Source organism: Nasonia vitripennis, chromosome 4 (genome assembly GCF_009193385.2).
Source record: "Nasonia vitripennis strain AsymCx chromosome 4, Nvit_psr_1.1, whole genome shotgun sequence".
Lineage (NCBI taxonomy): Eukaryota > Metazoa > Arthropoda > Insecta > Hymenoptera > Pteromalidae > Nasonia > Nasonia vitripennis.
The window spans coordinates 27,569,004-27,585,448 of NC_045760.1; the positions used below are offsets into that span (position 1 = coordinate 27,569,004).

Genomic DNA, 16,445 nt, shown 5'->3' on the forward strand with positions numbered 1-16,445 from the left:
TATTACAGTTGGCATTCTTTTATTAAACCCCATACATTTCATGATTTATGCTTTTATTAATATGTTGGATTATATTTTTCTTCAAGATTCCGTTAGAATGAGGTGGATTTTTAGATTATAAAAAGTTATAAACTCTTACGCTTGCTTTTTAAACCATGCATTCATTGGTCTTATTAAAGCATGTTTTATTAAAGTATTTACACGTATCTTTTTTGAATAAAGATCATTCGTATAAAAGTAAGTTCTGTAGGATCATTTTGCAACATATTTTCAAAACTTTTATATGATAAAAGTTATCTGTTCACGTTAATAAAGACCCTTGAATCTCATTAAAATTTTTCATAGCTTAATAAATATACACACAACATGAATAAAAATAAATAAATGTACAAATAATTAAGTATCATGTTTTAAAATGATTAACAAATGAATAAATAAAAATATACATAGTTTACATTATTACAAATGTCTTATTAAACTTCTTTTAGAAGTGCTAACACATATAAAAATGTATTTAAAAGTCTTATAATCGTCGGTAATTTTCTCTTTGCTGTTGTGGTGGAATAGCTGATGAACTAGATCCATAAGTCGAATACATGAATGGCAAAATTGATGCCAATGCCAAACCCAAACCTATGACTGGTCTGTACCATACCCAAGCAAAACCAATTACCAGCAAACTTATGGACATCGATACTGACATCGTAAGAGATTCTATTGCAATTATTCCGCACAAAACGTTTGAGTTCAAAATAATCGTTTTCAAAATGTTAGCCAAACAGGTTGCTGCCAAGAACATCACTAACCAACCTAGTCCCCTAAGAAAAATGATTAATTATTATTTTGAATACTTTTGAATTATTTCAATTAATATGACTCATTGTACCTGATAGTCCATGTTCTCCAGTAGTTATCAACATGTTCAAGATGAAACATTTGATCAACCGAAACTGCATGTTTTCTCTGTAATAGAATCTCTTGTCCATGTGTAGTGATGTATGGTTCTACAACCCCGTTGACTAGTTTTCCAACAACTGAGTAAACGTCTCCACCTTTGCCAGCGTATGAAAGTTGTACACGAATGTCTCCTACTTTAGGTTCCCAAAGATCAGAGCTATGATAGTAGAGACCAGAATGCATTTTGATATCTCTTCTTTCGGGTCTCTCATCACTTGTAACTTCAACAAAATCATTGAATTTTTTCTTCAGCTCCATTCCAAGTGCAAAATTTCCTATTCTAACATCCTCGGATATTTGAGTTTGACTTTTAACAGGCATTTCTGTGGGATTTTCATGACCAAACTTGATATAGAAATCATTGGAATCAATAAGTTTATCCTTCCATTCGGTTGTGTAGTAGTAGTGTTTATCTTGCTCTAGTGAACCAGGATAGCTGAAATGTACAGCATTGGAAAAATAATTTATAATGAGTAGATCACTGTATTATTAAATAGTATGTTTTAAACAGTAGATTCATACCTTCTTTCTTCTTCTATCTCTATCCATTGATACATTTGAGCTCGTCGTCTCAATTTGACACTAGCAACCATAACTCCATAATCAGGTTCTGTCAGAGGTTCTGAAACTTTCAAAGGTCCAGACAAATATACTAAGCGGCCTTCCAATTCTGGCACTGGTTTCAAAGAATTCTGAATAACAGCAACATTGTTCAAAGCCTCATCCAGTGAGTATGCCATTTTGACAGCTCTGCCCTGTAATTTTTAACTGATACTTAGTAACTTTTTGTGAAGAGTGCAAAATTATAAAATATATTTCCTACCTCATTCCATACAAAGAGACACATTCCTGTGGCAAATAATATTAGGCCAATGATCGCTGTCAGCCAAGATTCTTTGAACTGTTCCATAACGGTTGCTTGGACAGAGTTTGACTCCTGATCTTGTCGATGACGCTGATAATATCTACTGTTGGCACGATTTCTATACATTGCTCCTTGACCAGTTGCAGTGTTGCTTCTGTGGGGATGTCCATTCTGCTGGAAAAGTATTGCACAATCAATGTCTTTTCTCAAAATAAATACAATCGCAGGTGTTCTTCATTTTTGTTAAATAAAAACTTACATTTGCTCTGTACATCTTGGTAACTTACAGTTAACAAATAAATTATAATATGAAACAATCAAGGGATTAAACAAAAATTATTAACAGAGCTTATTTTCCTTGTATTTATGACTTTCAACTGTAATTATAATTGGTCAAAACAATTCACTGGCTTGAATATAACCTATCAAAAGAAACAGTTATATAAATTTTGTGCTCCTTGAAACCCTTTCTTCTTTTTCATTTTTATCGTATCACTTGAAAATAATCATTTTCAATACAAGATGCTTTTCAGACGTCATTTCACTCGCTAACTAAACTTTTTTTCATTATAATTAAAAATGGCATCATCCAAAATATACGCGCCCCCTTTTACGTGGGTCAAGAAAATTCGACATTTCTGCGCACAATTTCCGCGCATTGATGTAGTCTGCTACGCTATACGCATATGTCTGCTAGAATGTATATCCTTATCAGCTGACGCCATTATGCGTCTGCCCGATATAATTAATTCCTGCTCATTTCAGTTTAAACGCGAGACGCATGCGCACCGTAGTGCGCTTCGACGGCCATATTGGTTATAGCAAAGAAGTATAATAATGATGAATTAGTAGAATAGGCAAATCTTAAAAGATTTTCATCGGATGAAGAGACTGATTCTGGTGATAGTGATGAGGATTATTTAGATGCAGCTGAACAATTTATTTAGACAGATTTTGTAAAAGACTTGAAGAAATGGTTTTTTACGTTTACCATTCCTAATACTCATCTAGATGCTTTATTGAAAACATTGAAACCGTATCATTCTGAACTTCCTGCATGTGCAAAAACATTTTTAAAAACAGGTCAAAAAAAACTATTTGAAATTAAGAATTTTAAAGAAAATGATCCGGAAGATGAAGCCAAATTTGTTTACATAGGTATTGCTACAAATCTTAGAAGAACTATAGATGTTAAATTACACAAAGAAAAAAAAAATTTCAAAAATAAAATCTATTTTTATTCATTTCAGAAAACTTATTTTGGCTGCAATATAAATACTCAAGAGAAAAATGTAGCTGCCAAAGTTATAACTCCTATTTTCAAAACTTTCTTTTCTAAAGATCTTGTTAGAAAATTTACTGCTAAAAAAAAGTAAGGACAATTACGTTTTTAAAGATTTTAAGTTTTACGACTGCTTGTTTGGCAAGAAAGGAAATAAAAAAATTATTTTTGACTCATGTATTTATATAAAAATATTTTTCATAAATAAGTATAATATTTTTCAGATACAATTTAGAATGCATATATTAAGAAGGGACAAACAGTGACAAATGCTGATTTACTGGGACTGATTGGAACTGTTATAAACAATGCAGCTGATTGGGATCGAGGTCGTGACAGCAGAAAAAGAACTCGGGATCAAGATAGTGATGGCAATGACGTTTAAAATATTAATAATTAAAATTTGACTTTTTTTATATGTATATTTCAGTTACATATACGTTTTAATGTAATTTATGTTCTATAAATTGCTCATGACGTACTTAATAAATTAACAAATAAATAGTTTAACGTTTGTACAACATTATTTGGCATTTATTATATTAGAGTAAGATGATGATTTAGTATACTTCAGGATTTTATCCGGCCCGGATCCGGTACTGTAGTAGTCTATACAAGTAAACTTCAGGTAGGGTAAACTATGCATGATAAAGCCCGTAACATTGTCTGATTTGTCAATTTTTTTCTCTTCATATTCGTTTTTTCTCGGGCCGGATTTGCGCATCATTACACCCGTGCTACGGCCCATACCCGATTCCTAGCTTGGCCCGGATCAGTACCCTAACTCTCCTGATCCGGCCCTGATCTTACCCGTAGGATTGATTCTAGTCGGGGAGTTTGTGTTTGCTTAACCTCAAATACGCCTCGATCGCCAAGAGCTGTAAAGTGGTGTAAACAACCGCAGTAGGTATACTTATTAATCAGTTTAAGAATAAGTTCAATAGTTTTTGAGATTACATGTGATGTAATATTGCATTTCGAAATTTAGTTATTTACCTTGAGATATGTACCTAATTATTTTCATTCAATTTTGTGCTAAATTAACGAATTCAAAAGAAAAGTACATACAATGAACAACGAAGAATCATCTACAGCGCATAAAAGAGTCTTCAAGACAATGCCTAAAGATGATCTCGTTAGTCCTGAAAAATCACGATCCAAAATAGCAATGAAGTATTTGAAAAGGCGTATAATAAGTGATTCGGATGACGATGACGCAGATTCTACAGCCCCTAAAAATTCGACGCTAAATCATGTTGACAATAATGCCACTCTCGACAAAACTTCATCACCAGCTAAAGGCTGGGTAGGACCTGATTACAAATTAAGCTTAAAACCGCTGGGCTTTGATAAAAACTTGGATAAATGGATCGAATCAACAAAAGCTGAACCAATCATTTCCTCAAGCATCAGTGTTACGGTAAGTTGTGAAAAATGATTGCTAAGTAAAGTTTGAATTTTGATTGTATGGGATTGTTCATTTCTCATTCCAGACATCTCAAGAAAAATTGAAGCAAGATCAAACCAAGCTGAAGGATAAACAAATAGAGATTTTAGAAAAGTTCTACGAAGCTATGAACAATATTCCTGTTGCAGTGTTATCAAAGTTCCCTCAATTTGATCCAGAATCATTTCAAAAGTTAAAGATACTTCACCAAAGAGTAAAGGCTAAAATTAGACATACAGAAAAAAGAATACTTATGCTTCATGACTTGGAAGAAAAGGATTCCAATGGATCAGAAAATAAATTAGAATCAAACCGTAATGCCGGGAGTGAGGAGGAAAAAACAGTAGTTTCAAGAAACTTGGTCAATAATAGTAACTGTTTGGAAAGTCAGGCAAAAAATACACATAAATCTGAAAGCAATATACAACAGTGTAAAACTCCGCTATCATCAACTGACAGCAGATCAAGAACCTCGATTGATACCAATGGGTGTACTACACCTATTCAAACAAAACGCAAGAGTTTGTTTCAATTGAAAGTGCCTGTAAAAGCAACTTTATCACCTGAAATGTCTAAAAAATTAGAAGAAATGATGGAGAAAAATCATCGGAATAAAACTGATGCTGATAATACTATTCACGATAATATTAGTAATAATTGTGTTAACAGTAAATTAAATTTATCAGAATCTGAGATGTCAGCAGATAGTTCAACAACTGAAAAGACTGATACCTTGCATACAGCAAGTCTGAGGAAAAAACTTCAACCCATCAAGAATACAAGTCCTGTAGAAGCTGAATACTCACAGAATGAAACTTTTGGTTTGTTAGAACTTATTTATTTTTTCGACATATGCTAGATTTATAGATAGATAGACAATTTTTCAATGTAAATTTTTATTACAGATCTGGAATTTACAACTCCTTGTAAATATAGTCATACACCAAGTTCAGACTTATCACAAAATCGACCAAGAATTGATAGGAATGAAATAGATGTAATAGCTAATCCTACGAGTCCTAGTATATCTACAGATTATTCTCAAGTAAAGTCTGATTTCAGTAATAAAAGTTTGATCCCAAAAACTAAATCTGAAGTTGAAAATAAACCAGCAACAAAATTTATTGGAAATATTCGTAATGATGGATTGACAGGAGATTTTGATGGTACCTCGTATCCTCATTCACGACAAATGATGAGTGTAATTATTTTTTAACTTAAGTACTTTAAACTAGTTTATACAAATTTTAATTGTAACTTTGTTGTTTCAGTTTTTTAGGCAAAAATTTGGATTGTTTAATTTTAGACCAAATCAACTTCAAGCCATTAATGCAGCTTTGTTAGGATTTGATTGCTTCATTTTGATGCCTACTGGTGGTGGAAAATCTTTATGCTATCAATTGCCAGCTTTACTTACACCAGGAATAACGATAGTTGTATCACCTCTAAAAAGTCTCATATTGGATCAAACACAAAAATTAATATCATTAGATGTAAAAGCATTTCTTATTTTGATTTATTTAAATTCTGCATTAAACTGCTGGATTTCGCTAATTTTAATGATTATTACAGATTCCAGCTGCTCATATGTCTGGAGATCAAACCGATTCTCAAACAGACGCGATATACAGAGAGATGTCAAAGAAAGATCCCGTGTTAAAACTTTTGTATGTTACTCCAGAAAAGCTTTCTGCATCCCAAAAACTATGCAATGCTCTTACAGCTCTTTATGAACGAGGCCTGCTGGGTAGGTTTGTTATTGATGAGGCTCACTGTGTTAGTCAATGGGGGCATGATTTTCGACCAGATTATAAGAAATTACAAGTATTGCGAGTGAAATATCCCAATGTACCAACAATGGCATTAACAGCTACAGCCACTCCACGAGTTAGGACTGATATCCTTCATCAGCTGGGCATGCAATCTCCTAAATGGTTCGCCACACATACATGAAATTCATGACTTTCAAGTGCTATCATGGAATAATTAACAAAAAAAAATACACGTTTTTTTAGGTTTATGTCGAGTTTCAACAGACCTAATTTACGATATAGTGTTATAAGCAAGAAAGGAAAAAATGCTTCTGATGAAGTAATTGGGTTGATCAAAGCCAAATTCAAAGATGACTGTGGCATTGTGTATTGCTTGTCTCGTAATGACTGTGATACATACGCTGAACAGATGAAAATCAATGGTATCAAAGCAATGGGCTACCATGCAGGACTTTCAGATAAACAACGGTCTGACATTCAAGGTCGCTGGATATCAGAACAAGTAAATTGATTTTTTCTTAAATGTTTGTAATTGAAAACAATGTAAAGTATCTAAATTCATCTTCTTTTACAGATCAAAGTCGTGTGTGCTACTATTGCTTTTGGAATGGGAATAGACAAACCAAACGTGAGGTTCGTCATTCATGCATCTCTACCAAAATCCATTGAAGGATACTACCAAGAGAGTGGGCGAGCTGGACGCGATTCTGAAAATGCTGAATGTATATTGTTTTACAATTACGCTGATATGTATCGGCACAGAAAAATGATAGAAATGGATGTGGCGTCTAATAAAACGGCGCAAAAAACTCACATGGATAATCTCTTCAAAATGGTGACTTTTTGCGAAAATACGACGGATTGTCGTAGAGCATTACAATTAAATTATTTTGGTGAATTGTTTGATCGAGAAATTTGTATTGCTAATAAGCAAACAGCTTGCGATAATTGTAGAAATCAGGTATGGATACAAAAATGACATTCTACAGTCAGTGTTTAAAAATTTAAACCAAATATTTTACTTTTAATGCTACAGGGACAGTTTAATGTCTTGGACGTAACTGAAGATGCAAAATCTCTTGTTACGTTGGTTCGAGATTTCACCAAGAATAATGGCCGGGTTACTGTTTTACAAATTGTTGAAGTTTATAAAGGAAGTGATCTCAAAAGAATAAGAGAGTCAGGTATGCAATAACATTATATTTTATGAACAAAGTATTACAAACTTTTTTTATTGCTAGGTCATGACACACATCCCTATTATGGCAAAGGAAAATCATGGTTGAAGCACGACATAGAAAGATTACTGCATAAACTAGTGATTGAAGGTTATCTTGGGGAAAGTATGTACATCAATAATGAGATAACTTGTGCTTATCTCAGACTTGGAGCTAATGCTAAAGAGTTGATGACTACTAATTCTATAAAGGTATATTTTTATTTCAAAATATATATATATTTTAATTCATTATTTGCTTACAAATCATTAAAAATCATACACTTTTTTTATTCTAGTTACATTTGCAAACAAGAAGCACCACCAGTAAATCAGCTGCAGTGGCAACGGTTTCTAATGTCTCAGTGCCTGATGACAAAGCTCTAAAAGAGTTGCAGCAAAATTGTTATACAGAACTTGCAGAAATCGTCAATGGTATAGCTGGCGCATTAGATGTATCAGCTAATTCAATTATGAATATGGTTGCTCTTCGTGTAATGAGTCAACAACTGCCAAAAGATGAGAACGAAATGTTACAAATACCTCATGTTACAAAAGCTAATTATGATAAATACGGAAAAGCTTTACTCGATATAACGCAAAAATACGCTGCTCAAAAAGACGGTTTGTAGATTTTTTTTCTTTAAGAAAAATTCAAATTTAGAACATTAATTGATAAGTGATTATTGTTTTATTTTACTTAGAGTTACTGAAAGTACATGAGGAAACAAAAGCTGCTGCAATGGCTTCGGTTACGGCAGATTATAACAGAAGTTTAGAAGATGACGACTGGATGGAATGTGTTAGTAGTGTAAGGGGTCAAGGTGTTAAGCGAAAAAGAGGAAGAGGAGGTAGATCTCGTGGTACAACTAAAAGATTTAGACGTTCTGGAAGTACAAAATCAAGGTTCATACAGTTAGATACTATGATGCGATTTCGATGAAAAGAACTTTATAAAATTAACAGTATGATTGCTTTTTAAAAAAACCTTTATTAATTTTCTATATTTAAATAATTCAATACAACTCTTTAAAAAGATTAAATTTACAAAAACTCTTTTCATCTGAACTTGTATTTAACATTTTTTTAGTATGTTTCTTGTTCTGTTAATCTGTTTAAAATAATGATTATATTTATTTGATCTAGCCGGGGTAAAAATAAAAGTACCAGAGGTAAAACTACTTCCACTAGGGGGAGAGGTAGAGGTGCATCATCAAGAAGTACAAAAGGTCCAGGACTGGTTGAATTTTCTCAATCGAAACAGTATCTCAATCATCCTCACCGTTACGTTTCACTGTTATAGTATTCTCATATTTTATTGAATACTTGCTTAACATTTTTACACAATCATAAACCTTATCTTTATTTATACTTTGTAAATTAGTTATTTATTCGTAAATATTGTAAATAACGTTTTTATCAGATAAGAAATTAGATTTCTTACATAAGATTATGTAATAACAATAGATATTATGCTCATGATATTATACTATTAAGTAAATGGAATCAGCATGTTTGTTGAAAGAATTTCTAAATATTTTATCACGCGATTTTTATACTATACAGTTTAAATAATTTTTCATCCATTCATTTTTAATTTCATAAAAGTGTAAATAACTGTCAATAATGCTAAAGTAACATATTCAAAATTGCACATATAAGAAATGAATAAAGTATTTTTTAAATAAAATTTTTGCTTTTTATTTTTACATCCAAGATCTATTTTTATGAGTAAGTGAATTATACAATTTTTTTGTGAGCACTATTCGAAAAATACACATGACTTTTTATCACATTCTTTAAATTATAGTATACATAATACTCAATGTAAATCTGGTTGCACGATACGAGATTCTCGATTCTCATTTTTGATGTGTTTTTGTAGCAAATCCATCACTTCGTTTTTGAATTCAGCTGGAACTGGTTTCACTCCCGCAGCCCAGTAATAAATATCCCAATCATTTGATGGTAGGTTGATCAATCGATCATATTGGTGTAGATGTTTGTCATTAAAATCATCCAAATATTTCTTAGCAAACGTACTCAGAAGCAGTCCATTTTCCAACATACCACGCTTACGTGATTGATAAAGTAGTCTTCAAAAAATGACAAACAATTAGAAAAACTGTCAAATTTTCCAAAAATAAAAATTGAAAAAATCTTTACCTAGCTCTCTTAATTGATGTACTTTCGCCTTTTTCAATGAAGGGTGGTACATTATGATCGGACGTATCATCTACTGGTTCCTTGTTTTTTGTTACACAAGTTGTTGAAATATTTCTTGATGCAGAAAGTACATGTCTAACCTGTGAATCAATACTAATGTTTTATTTCAAGCTCTAAACTTTTGAAATGTTATTGTACAACGAAAAAATATCACTTATTTACCATGGCTGGATTGCATTTTGTTATTGTGTTATTCATGGTTTCTTTTTACTGGCTATTCAACTTTGGATTTGTTATGTATACAATATAATGTGCCGCGCAGTTGGAGCTGCAGTGTTTAACGAGTATATAATTTGACAATCGCGGAGGAGGGTCTGCTCTAGGTCTGCTAGTCTAGTCGCGTATATGTATATATTTATATTAGCAGCTGTAGCGTCACGTGGTTTGGCGTCAGTCAGCTGATAGACGCTAAACTAACCTTATTTTATTCCGTCATACATCTTCGTATACTCACATCTGCAATTGCCGGCATGAAGTTGTAAGTAAACATAAATTTTTGATTTTTTAAATTCGAAACTAATAAAATACATCTATAATTATTAGATAAAAAAAAATTGGTTACAGGTGACGAATAATTGGCTATCAAACGAGCTTTAAAATGGATGTATCGTCAACATCTACCACTTCAGCTGATTCAAAGGTTTTAGAGGGTTGGCTGAAGTACAATTTTCCAATTTTGATAAATAAGATCGAGACTGATGTACCGAACAATGATTTGGAAGCTACGGAGGAAAGCTTCAAGATGCTCCCGATGAACTTTTGCGTTCAAAGTCTTGTAATACCAAAAGTTGAGGAATACATGAGAACAACTGTTGCTCCGAAATTTTGGTCCAAATTTGTAGATGCTAGTGAGACCGATGAGAAGCAAGGATTTCAAAACTTTACAACCTCAGTGAATGAATTATACGCAGATTCAAGCAAGCTGTTGCCGATGTTGAAGAAGCTTGAATTGGCTGGATCTTGCAAACATGATTACTGCATTTACAGTCAGGTTAATATACTAGATTACTTCAAGCTCATAATAAGAGGTACATTGCTCAGTCAAATCCCCTTGTACCATACAATCATCATCGAATACTTTTACAAAACTGCGTTCAATGTATTCTGCAACATTGAGGCATCGGCAGCAGCAACAGCTGAATCATCATCAAACGAGTCGCGCAACAATTCAATGGTAATGTGCGATGGCTGCGAGCAGGAACAGAACAATTGCCAGTGTCAAGTAATCGTCGATGTGTTTCACGAGACGAACAAGAAGCTCATAGAACTAGGTCTGCTCGAAAGACTCGTCGGCAGCATACTAACTTGCTTGATACACATCCGCATCGAAAGTCACGTTAACCGGGTCTGCAACCGCACATTCGATTCGTCGCAACTGGAGCCATTAGAGAACTGGCTTGAAACGGTCGTGATGAACTGGCTCATCAGAATCTACTCCGGGGGATCGTCGAGGTCGATATCTCTGGACTACAAGGTTCGCAACGCCATAAACACCTTCAAGCAGAAGCTCAGCTACTTTCTCTACGAGACCTACACGAGGGTGAGAATCGAGCAGCTGTTCAACATAATCATCGAGTACCCGGAGTCTCGAGCGGCTGTCGACGACCTGCGCATTTGTCTAGAGCGAACGGACCTTCGCAAGTACCTCATCCGCTCGCTGCAGGATGCTTTGAAGAGCAGACTACTGCACCCGGGCGTCAGCACTCCGGACATCCTGACCGCGTACATCGCAGCTATTAAGGTGCTGAGGCAGCTCGACCCAACCGGGGTGCTGCTGGAGATGATCACCGAGCCGATCAAGGTGTACCTGCGCGGACGAGAGGACACGGTCCGCTGCGTTGTCAGCGGACTCCTGGACGAGTCGAGCACGAGTGACCTCGCGGACGAGTTGGCCAAGGGCGGAGACTCCATACATCTGGACGTCGAGGACGGCGCCTCGCCGCAGGACGACAAGGACGACTGGGAGAACTGGCAACCCGACCCGGTCGACGCCGACCCCGGCACCACGAGCAGTGGCGGCAGCAACGGCAGCTCCAACACCCAGGCCCGCCGAAGGGTCTCGGACATCATCTCCATGCTCGTCAACGTCTACGGTAGCCAGGACCTCTTCGTCAACGAGTACCGAACTCTGCTTGCCGACCGGCTGCTCTCACAGCTAAACTATCAGACGGAGCGCGAAATCCGGCAACTGGAACTGCTCAAGCGACGCTTCGGCGAACACCAGCTACACCACTGCGAGGTCATGATCAAAGACATCGGCGACTCGAAGCGCATCGACGGCAACGTCCAGCTGGACGCGCACTACGCCGCGCACGAAGCGAACTTTGCGACCTCGGCGCTCATCCTCTCCGCCCAGTTTTGGCCGCCTTTCAAGGAGGACTGGAAGCTCGAGCTGCCTCAGCTGGTGGAAGAGCAGCTGGACAGGTACGTCAAAGCCTTCGAGACGCTCAAGGGCAACCGCACGCTCTGCTGGAAGTCGCACCTGGGCAACGTCAACCTCGACATAGAGACCCGCGACCGGAAACTTAACTTCAACGTCTCGCCGATCCACGCGACGATCATCCTGCACTTCCAGGAGAAGAGCGAGTGGAGTCTGGACCAGCTGAGCGAGGTCATGCACGTCCCGACGACGGTGCTGAGGCGCAAGATCAGTTACTGGGTCTCGCAGGCGCTACTCGTCGAGACGTCGCGCGACACTTTCACTCTGCAAGAGGAACTCGGTGCCGGTTCCTCCAAGGCCAACCAGTCAGGCGTCGTCAGCGAGATGCTGGAGGACGAGGAGCTAGAGAGTGCCATGGCATCGGCGAGCGATCAGCGCGAGGAGGAGCTTCAGGTCTTTTGGTCTTACATCGTTGGCATGTTGACCAATCTTGATTCCATGCCTCTCGAGCGAATACATCAGATGCTCAAGATGTTCGCCTCGCAGGGCTCAGGTGCCGTCAAGTGCGGATTGCCCGAGCTCAGGCTCTTCCTCGACAAGAAGGTCAGGGAGCACCAACTCCTCTTTTCCGGAGGTCTCTACAAACTGCCCAAGCCTTGAACTATGTGCGCGCAGCGACTCTCATCTGTAAATATTCGAATCTTCATTCAATAAACTCTTACCCTAACGTTCTTTGTGCAAAAGTACCGTTGTATCGCATTCTCACACTTTTTTTTATTATAATATACACGTATATATTATTATACAACTGTGCGTCATATGTATAAATATATCTTACAAAGAATGTTATTAAAAAACTTATTTATTTCGAAAGCTGTATAACCGATTTCCTTCTTCAATAGTCATAATGTTGGGCGCTCAAGTAGCCTTCACATTTCGGATGGTTTTATTCGGAGAATTACTGGCACACTTGTGCAAGGTAGAATTGCCAATTCAGTCACTACCGCAGTCACTAGATCTGCGGGTGTTACGTCGTACGTTATGTTCAACAAGTTCAACGTTTTTCGACTTTTCCAATTTGATAAAGAGGATTTTTTAGAGCCGTTCGACGTGTTCTTTACGAGTTGATCGGGATCGCCTGAAACGTGAGTTTTATAAGCAATGAAACTTATCAAGAAGATGTACTTAAAAAGAATCGAATGTCACATACCAATTTCATTGTACACGATCGAGTCCGTTTGAACACGTTCACAGGACTTATGCGTTTCACAAGCCACAAGAACAGGAACATTGAAGGCTTTTGCTATCAGAGCAACTTGTGCGGTTCCAACTCTAGACATAACTGCGCCGTTAGCCAGAATTGCGTGGGCACCCAAGAAGACCTTGCTCACCTGCATATTTGTGTACAATAAATTTGATTAGTAATTTCTCTTGGAGCTTTGGAATCGTTAAGCTTGATGATTAATTGACATCTTCACCTGGGGCATAATAAAGCTGAGCGCGTTTATTAAAATATACGAACAGTCGACTCCATGTTTGACCAATCTCCTCAAGAGCTCTTTGCCTTCTAACCATGGTCTACCATCAACAACAACAACTCGAAATTTTTTCCCAGCTGTGTAAGCATCGCAAAGTATTTTGTGAATCAACGAAGAGCTGCAACAACAGAATTATTGAGTCTTTATCATTTTTATCCACTGCTTTCTCTTGCAATTGTAAAAACGATTGCACTTACAATCCATACGTTAATATGACGTCTCCATTCAATATCTTCTTTTGAATTGCATTTGATATTGCTTTGTCAGCAAGTAGTATCTGCTCTTGAATGTATGTATCGATTGCATTTGCTAATTTAGTTTTCGCCTGCAATGTAGAAAAATTATTAGTTTGTACAATCAAAATTAAGAAAATGTATAGGTATCAGAAAAGAACAATCAAAATGACTACATACTTCTTGATCAGGTATGGTTGAAGGTAATGTGGACATTTGCCATTTCAAATGTTTTAAGGCATTTTGCATAGAAACCGCAGATGGTCTACAAAAGTTGAGGTAATTTATAGATTCTTGGAGACTAGTTTCAAGTCCTCTGGTAAAATCAGCTTGTGAAGGACGTTCGTAGTCTTTGATTAATTGCTTCACTGCTGCAAGTAGTGCAACACATCTTGCATTGCTACCAACAATAACTTTTTCAGCATATTGTATGCCTAATCTTAAAATAGCAGGATGCATTTTTACATTACTGCTATTGATAAGCTGAGAAATATTTTTTCTGTTTATGTACAAGTGTTTAAATAAGTTCACTTCATGAAGATTATCTTTCACCTCAGATTTTACTATAAGTTTTTTCACTGGTTCTTCTTTGCTTACAGGTGCAGAAGATTTTTCCTTGGAAGTCACCTTTTCAGGTTTAATCACTTTTTTCTTGTCATTCACCAATGCTTGTTTTGCAGCTCTTTGAGCCTCTTGCTTAGCTCTTCTTTCAGCTCGTAACTCTGCTTTACTTTTTTCTTCAGCTTTTGACTCATCATTCATCTTTTTGTCTTCTAATTTCTGTTCTTTTGGTGCTATAGTTTGTTTTACTGGAACAGGAGTACTAGTAGAACTGATTTCACTTTTTGAACTAACATGACCAGCATTTTCTTTTTCTTGAGTTTTAGGTGTTTCAGTTTTATTAGATTGTGATAATGATTCAGGTTTGGGCTTATCTTGTACTTTTCCCTTTCCTTTTGCAGCAGCCTTTGCTGCCTTTTTTGCTTCTCTTTCAGCCTTAATTTGCTCTCGTGACTTCTCTTGAGAATCCATATTTGATTTGGATGATTCTATACTTACAGGACTATATGTGTTTATGTTAGAATTCAAGATAGCTGAATTAAATTTTTTTTTTTCTTTTTTGGTTTTTCCAACTGAACTTTTGTTATCTTCTACCAAGGTGTTTTTACTCAATCCAAACACATCATTATTTTTGCTAAGTTTGCAAACATTATTTGTATTCAACAGAAAGAGCGTAACATTTTCCGAATGTTTTGTTTTAACATTTTCATGGTCAACATACTTCAGTAAGGTAACACCTTTATTCACTGCACTTTCCTCCACTGGAGCTCTTTGCTCAACTTCACAGACATTAATTTCAGACTGCAAATTTTTCTCAGCTTCTCGACGAGCTGCAACAAGTCTTTTTCGGCGTAAATGTCTTGCTGCAGAGCGACTTACTTTGGATTTGACTTCTTCTGCAGACTAGAAAATCAAATTCATTTTAGTCAGAGGTGAGAAATTTATATATTTATGTTTAAAAATGACACATTAAATGAGTAACAAATGAAATTAACACACCATGCCAAAAAACTTTTACCAATTCAAAAAATATTATATTGAGATATTGTTGTACAAACATCGATATATGATGTGATGTAAAATGTATAGTAAAATGAATTTAATACTGCAACTTTATTTACATCATGCGACAAATTCTTTTAAATTATAACAACAGCATATTAGTAGCAATTATAAGTAAAGCAATAATTAAAACACTTAAAAATGAAAACAGAATCCAAGCTAAGTATTTAAAAAATAAAATTATGCAAGTAACATAATTAAAACATAAATACAGCTGATAAAAAATGAAACTTAATAAGTTAAGAAAGTCGTACTGCTGAAAAGTAGGATAAAACTTAAGGGATCATACAGAAAGTTATTAAGTAGAAAGTCTTCATAAGACCCCTTTTCAAGTATTGAATCAATTGCAGTGTTATATACCTGCTGTTCCATCGTCTCACTTTCAAGAGTCGCACAACGCTCGGACATAAACAGTGTCCAGCTATGAAAATTCAGACATTTTTAAACGTCTTATAGGTGGTAGAAAAATATTTTTTGGAATAACAGATGTTATGTGACTAATTATCTTTCAAAGATTTCTTTAATTTGAGGTTATATTATTGCATCATAATATTTTTTTTATGAAAAAAAATAAAATTAATTTTGTCAATCAGTAAATGTAATTTTGAATTTGTGTGTAGTACATAAGAATTATAAATCATTCAAATTGTTATTAAAAATAATTCCATACGTTATTGCATTCTAACCTTAAATTATGTTACTTTTGTCAAATTCTTTATGGACAGTAAAATCAGATTTCTTCAAAATGGAAAAATTTAATAAAAAAGATTATTAAATTACCTGTGTTACTTGAAAAAATGCGACAAAACTGCAACAATTCCTCTAAAAGTACATTATATTACTTTAATGATTGATCCAGCTGATGAAAATACCAACATCGCCATTCTTCAGTTGGTATATATAAGT

At 35.6% G+C, this 16,445-nt stretch overlaps 5 protein-coding genes across 10 annotated transcripts; 2 read left to right on the top strand and 3 right to left on the bottom strand.

Annotated features, from left to right (window-relative positions):
- Positions 1 to 2: 2 nt before the first annotated feature.
- On the bottom strand, positions 3 to 2,560 carry LOC100122417 (transmembrane protein 43 homolog). 2 transcript variants are annotated; one of them, XM_001605974.4, is made up of 5 exons: positions 2,082 to 2,560; positions 1,781 to 1,996; positions 1,480 to 1,712; positions 887 to 1,393; positions 3 to 818 (listed from the first exon to the last, which is right to left on the bottom strand). In XM_001605974.4, the coding sequence occupies exons 1-5, from the start codon at positions 2,094 to 2,096 to the stop codon at positions 524 to 526; spliced, it is 1,266 nt and encodes a 421-aa protein (XP_001606024.1). In that variant the 5' UTR covers positions 2,097 to 2,560; the 3' UTR covers positions 3 to 523. The 2 variants fall into 2 exon arrangements, with proteins under 2 accessions (XP_001606024.1, XP_016843862.1); XM_016988373.3 differs by having other exon boundaries at positions 84 to 818; positions 1,781 to 1,993; positions 2,082 to 2,512.
- Positions 2,561 to 2,581: 21 nt separating this feature from the next.
- On the top strand, positions 2,582 to 9,229 carry LOC100122402 (Bloom syndrome protein homolog). Of its 3 annotated transcripts, none has more exons than XM_008211848.4 (15): positions 2,582 to 2,980; positions 3,073 to 3,194; positions 3,329 to 4,011; positions 4,161 to 4,524; positions 4,598 to 5,372; positions 5,457 to 5,752; positions 5,823 to 6,044; positions 6,124 to 6,485; positions 6,567 to 6,825; positions 6,898 to 7,284; positions 7,360 to 7,507; positions 7,565 to 7,752; positions 7,839 to 8,163; positions 8,244 to 8,445; positions 8,686 to 9,223. In XM_008211848.4, exons 4-15 carry the CDS (start codon positions 4,174 to 4,176, stop codon positions 8,840 to 8,842), a joined length of 3,672 nt encoding a protein of 1,223 aa, XP_008210070.1. In that variant the 5' UTR covers positions 2,582 to 2,980; positions 3,073 to 3,194; positions 3,329 to 4,011; positions 4,161 to 4,173; the 3' UTR covers positions 8,843 to 9,223. The 3 variants fall into 3 exon arrangements, with proteins under 3 accessions (XP_008210070.1, XP_016843858.1, XP_016843857.1); XM_016988369.3 differs by having other exon boundaries at positions 3,329 to 4,007; XM_016988368.3 differs by having other exon boundaries at positions 3,329 to 4,524; positions 8,686 to 9,229.
- LOC100120858 (succinate dehydrogenase assembly factor 2, mitochondrial) lies at positions 9,216 to 10,175 on the bottom strand. Its single transcript, XM_001603434.6, has 3 exons — positions 9,928 to 10,175; positions 9,706 to 9,845; positions 9,216 to 9,635 (listed from the first exon to the last, which is right to left on the bottom strand). The coding sequence occupies exons 1-3, from the start codon at positions 9,961 to 9,963 to the stop codon at positions 9,362 to 9,364; spliced, it is 450 nt and encodes a 149-aa protein (XP_001603484.1). The 5' UTR covers positions 9,964 to 10,175; the 3' UTR covers positions 9,216 to 9,361.
- Positions 10,151 to 12,920, top strand: LOC100122387 (anaphase-promoting complex subunit 2). Its single transcript, XM_001605944.6, has 2 exons — positions 10,151 to 10,243; positions 10,330 to 12,920. Exon 2 carries the CDS (start codon positions 10,364 to 10,366, stop codon positions 12,803 to 12,805), a length of 2,442 nt encoding a protein of 813 aa, XP_001605994.1. The 5' UTR covers positions 10,151 to 10,243; positions 10,330 to 10,363; the 3' UTR covers positions 12,806 to 12,920.
- LOC100122371 (translation initiation factor eIF-2B subunit delta) lies at positions 12,900 to 16,445 on the bottom strand. 3 transcript variants are annotated; one of them, XM_008211844.4, is made up of 7 exons: positions 16,320 to 16,445; positions 15,900 to 15,960; positions 14,097 to 15,380; positions 13,881 to 14,008; positions 13,624 to 13,801; positions 13,356 to 13,536; positions 12,900 to 13,283 (listed from the first exon to the last, which is right to left on the bottom strand). In XM_008211844.4, exons 2-7 carry the CDS (start codon positions 15,945 to 15,947, stop codon positions 13,075 to 13,077), a joined length of 2,028 nt encoding a protein of 675 aa, XP_008210066.1. In that variant the 5' UTR covers positions 15,948 to 15,960; positions 16,320 to 16,445; the 3' UTR covers positions 12,900 to 13,074. The 3 variants fall into 3 exon arrangements, with proteins under 3 accessions (XP_008210066.1, XP_008210067.1, XP_032454794.1); XM_032598903.1 differs by having other exon boundaries at positions 12,914 to 13,283; positions 15,829 to 15,960; positions 16,320 to 16,436; XM_008211845.4 differs by lacking the exon at positions 15,900 to 15,960 and having other exon boundaries at positions 12,902 to 13,283.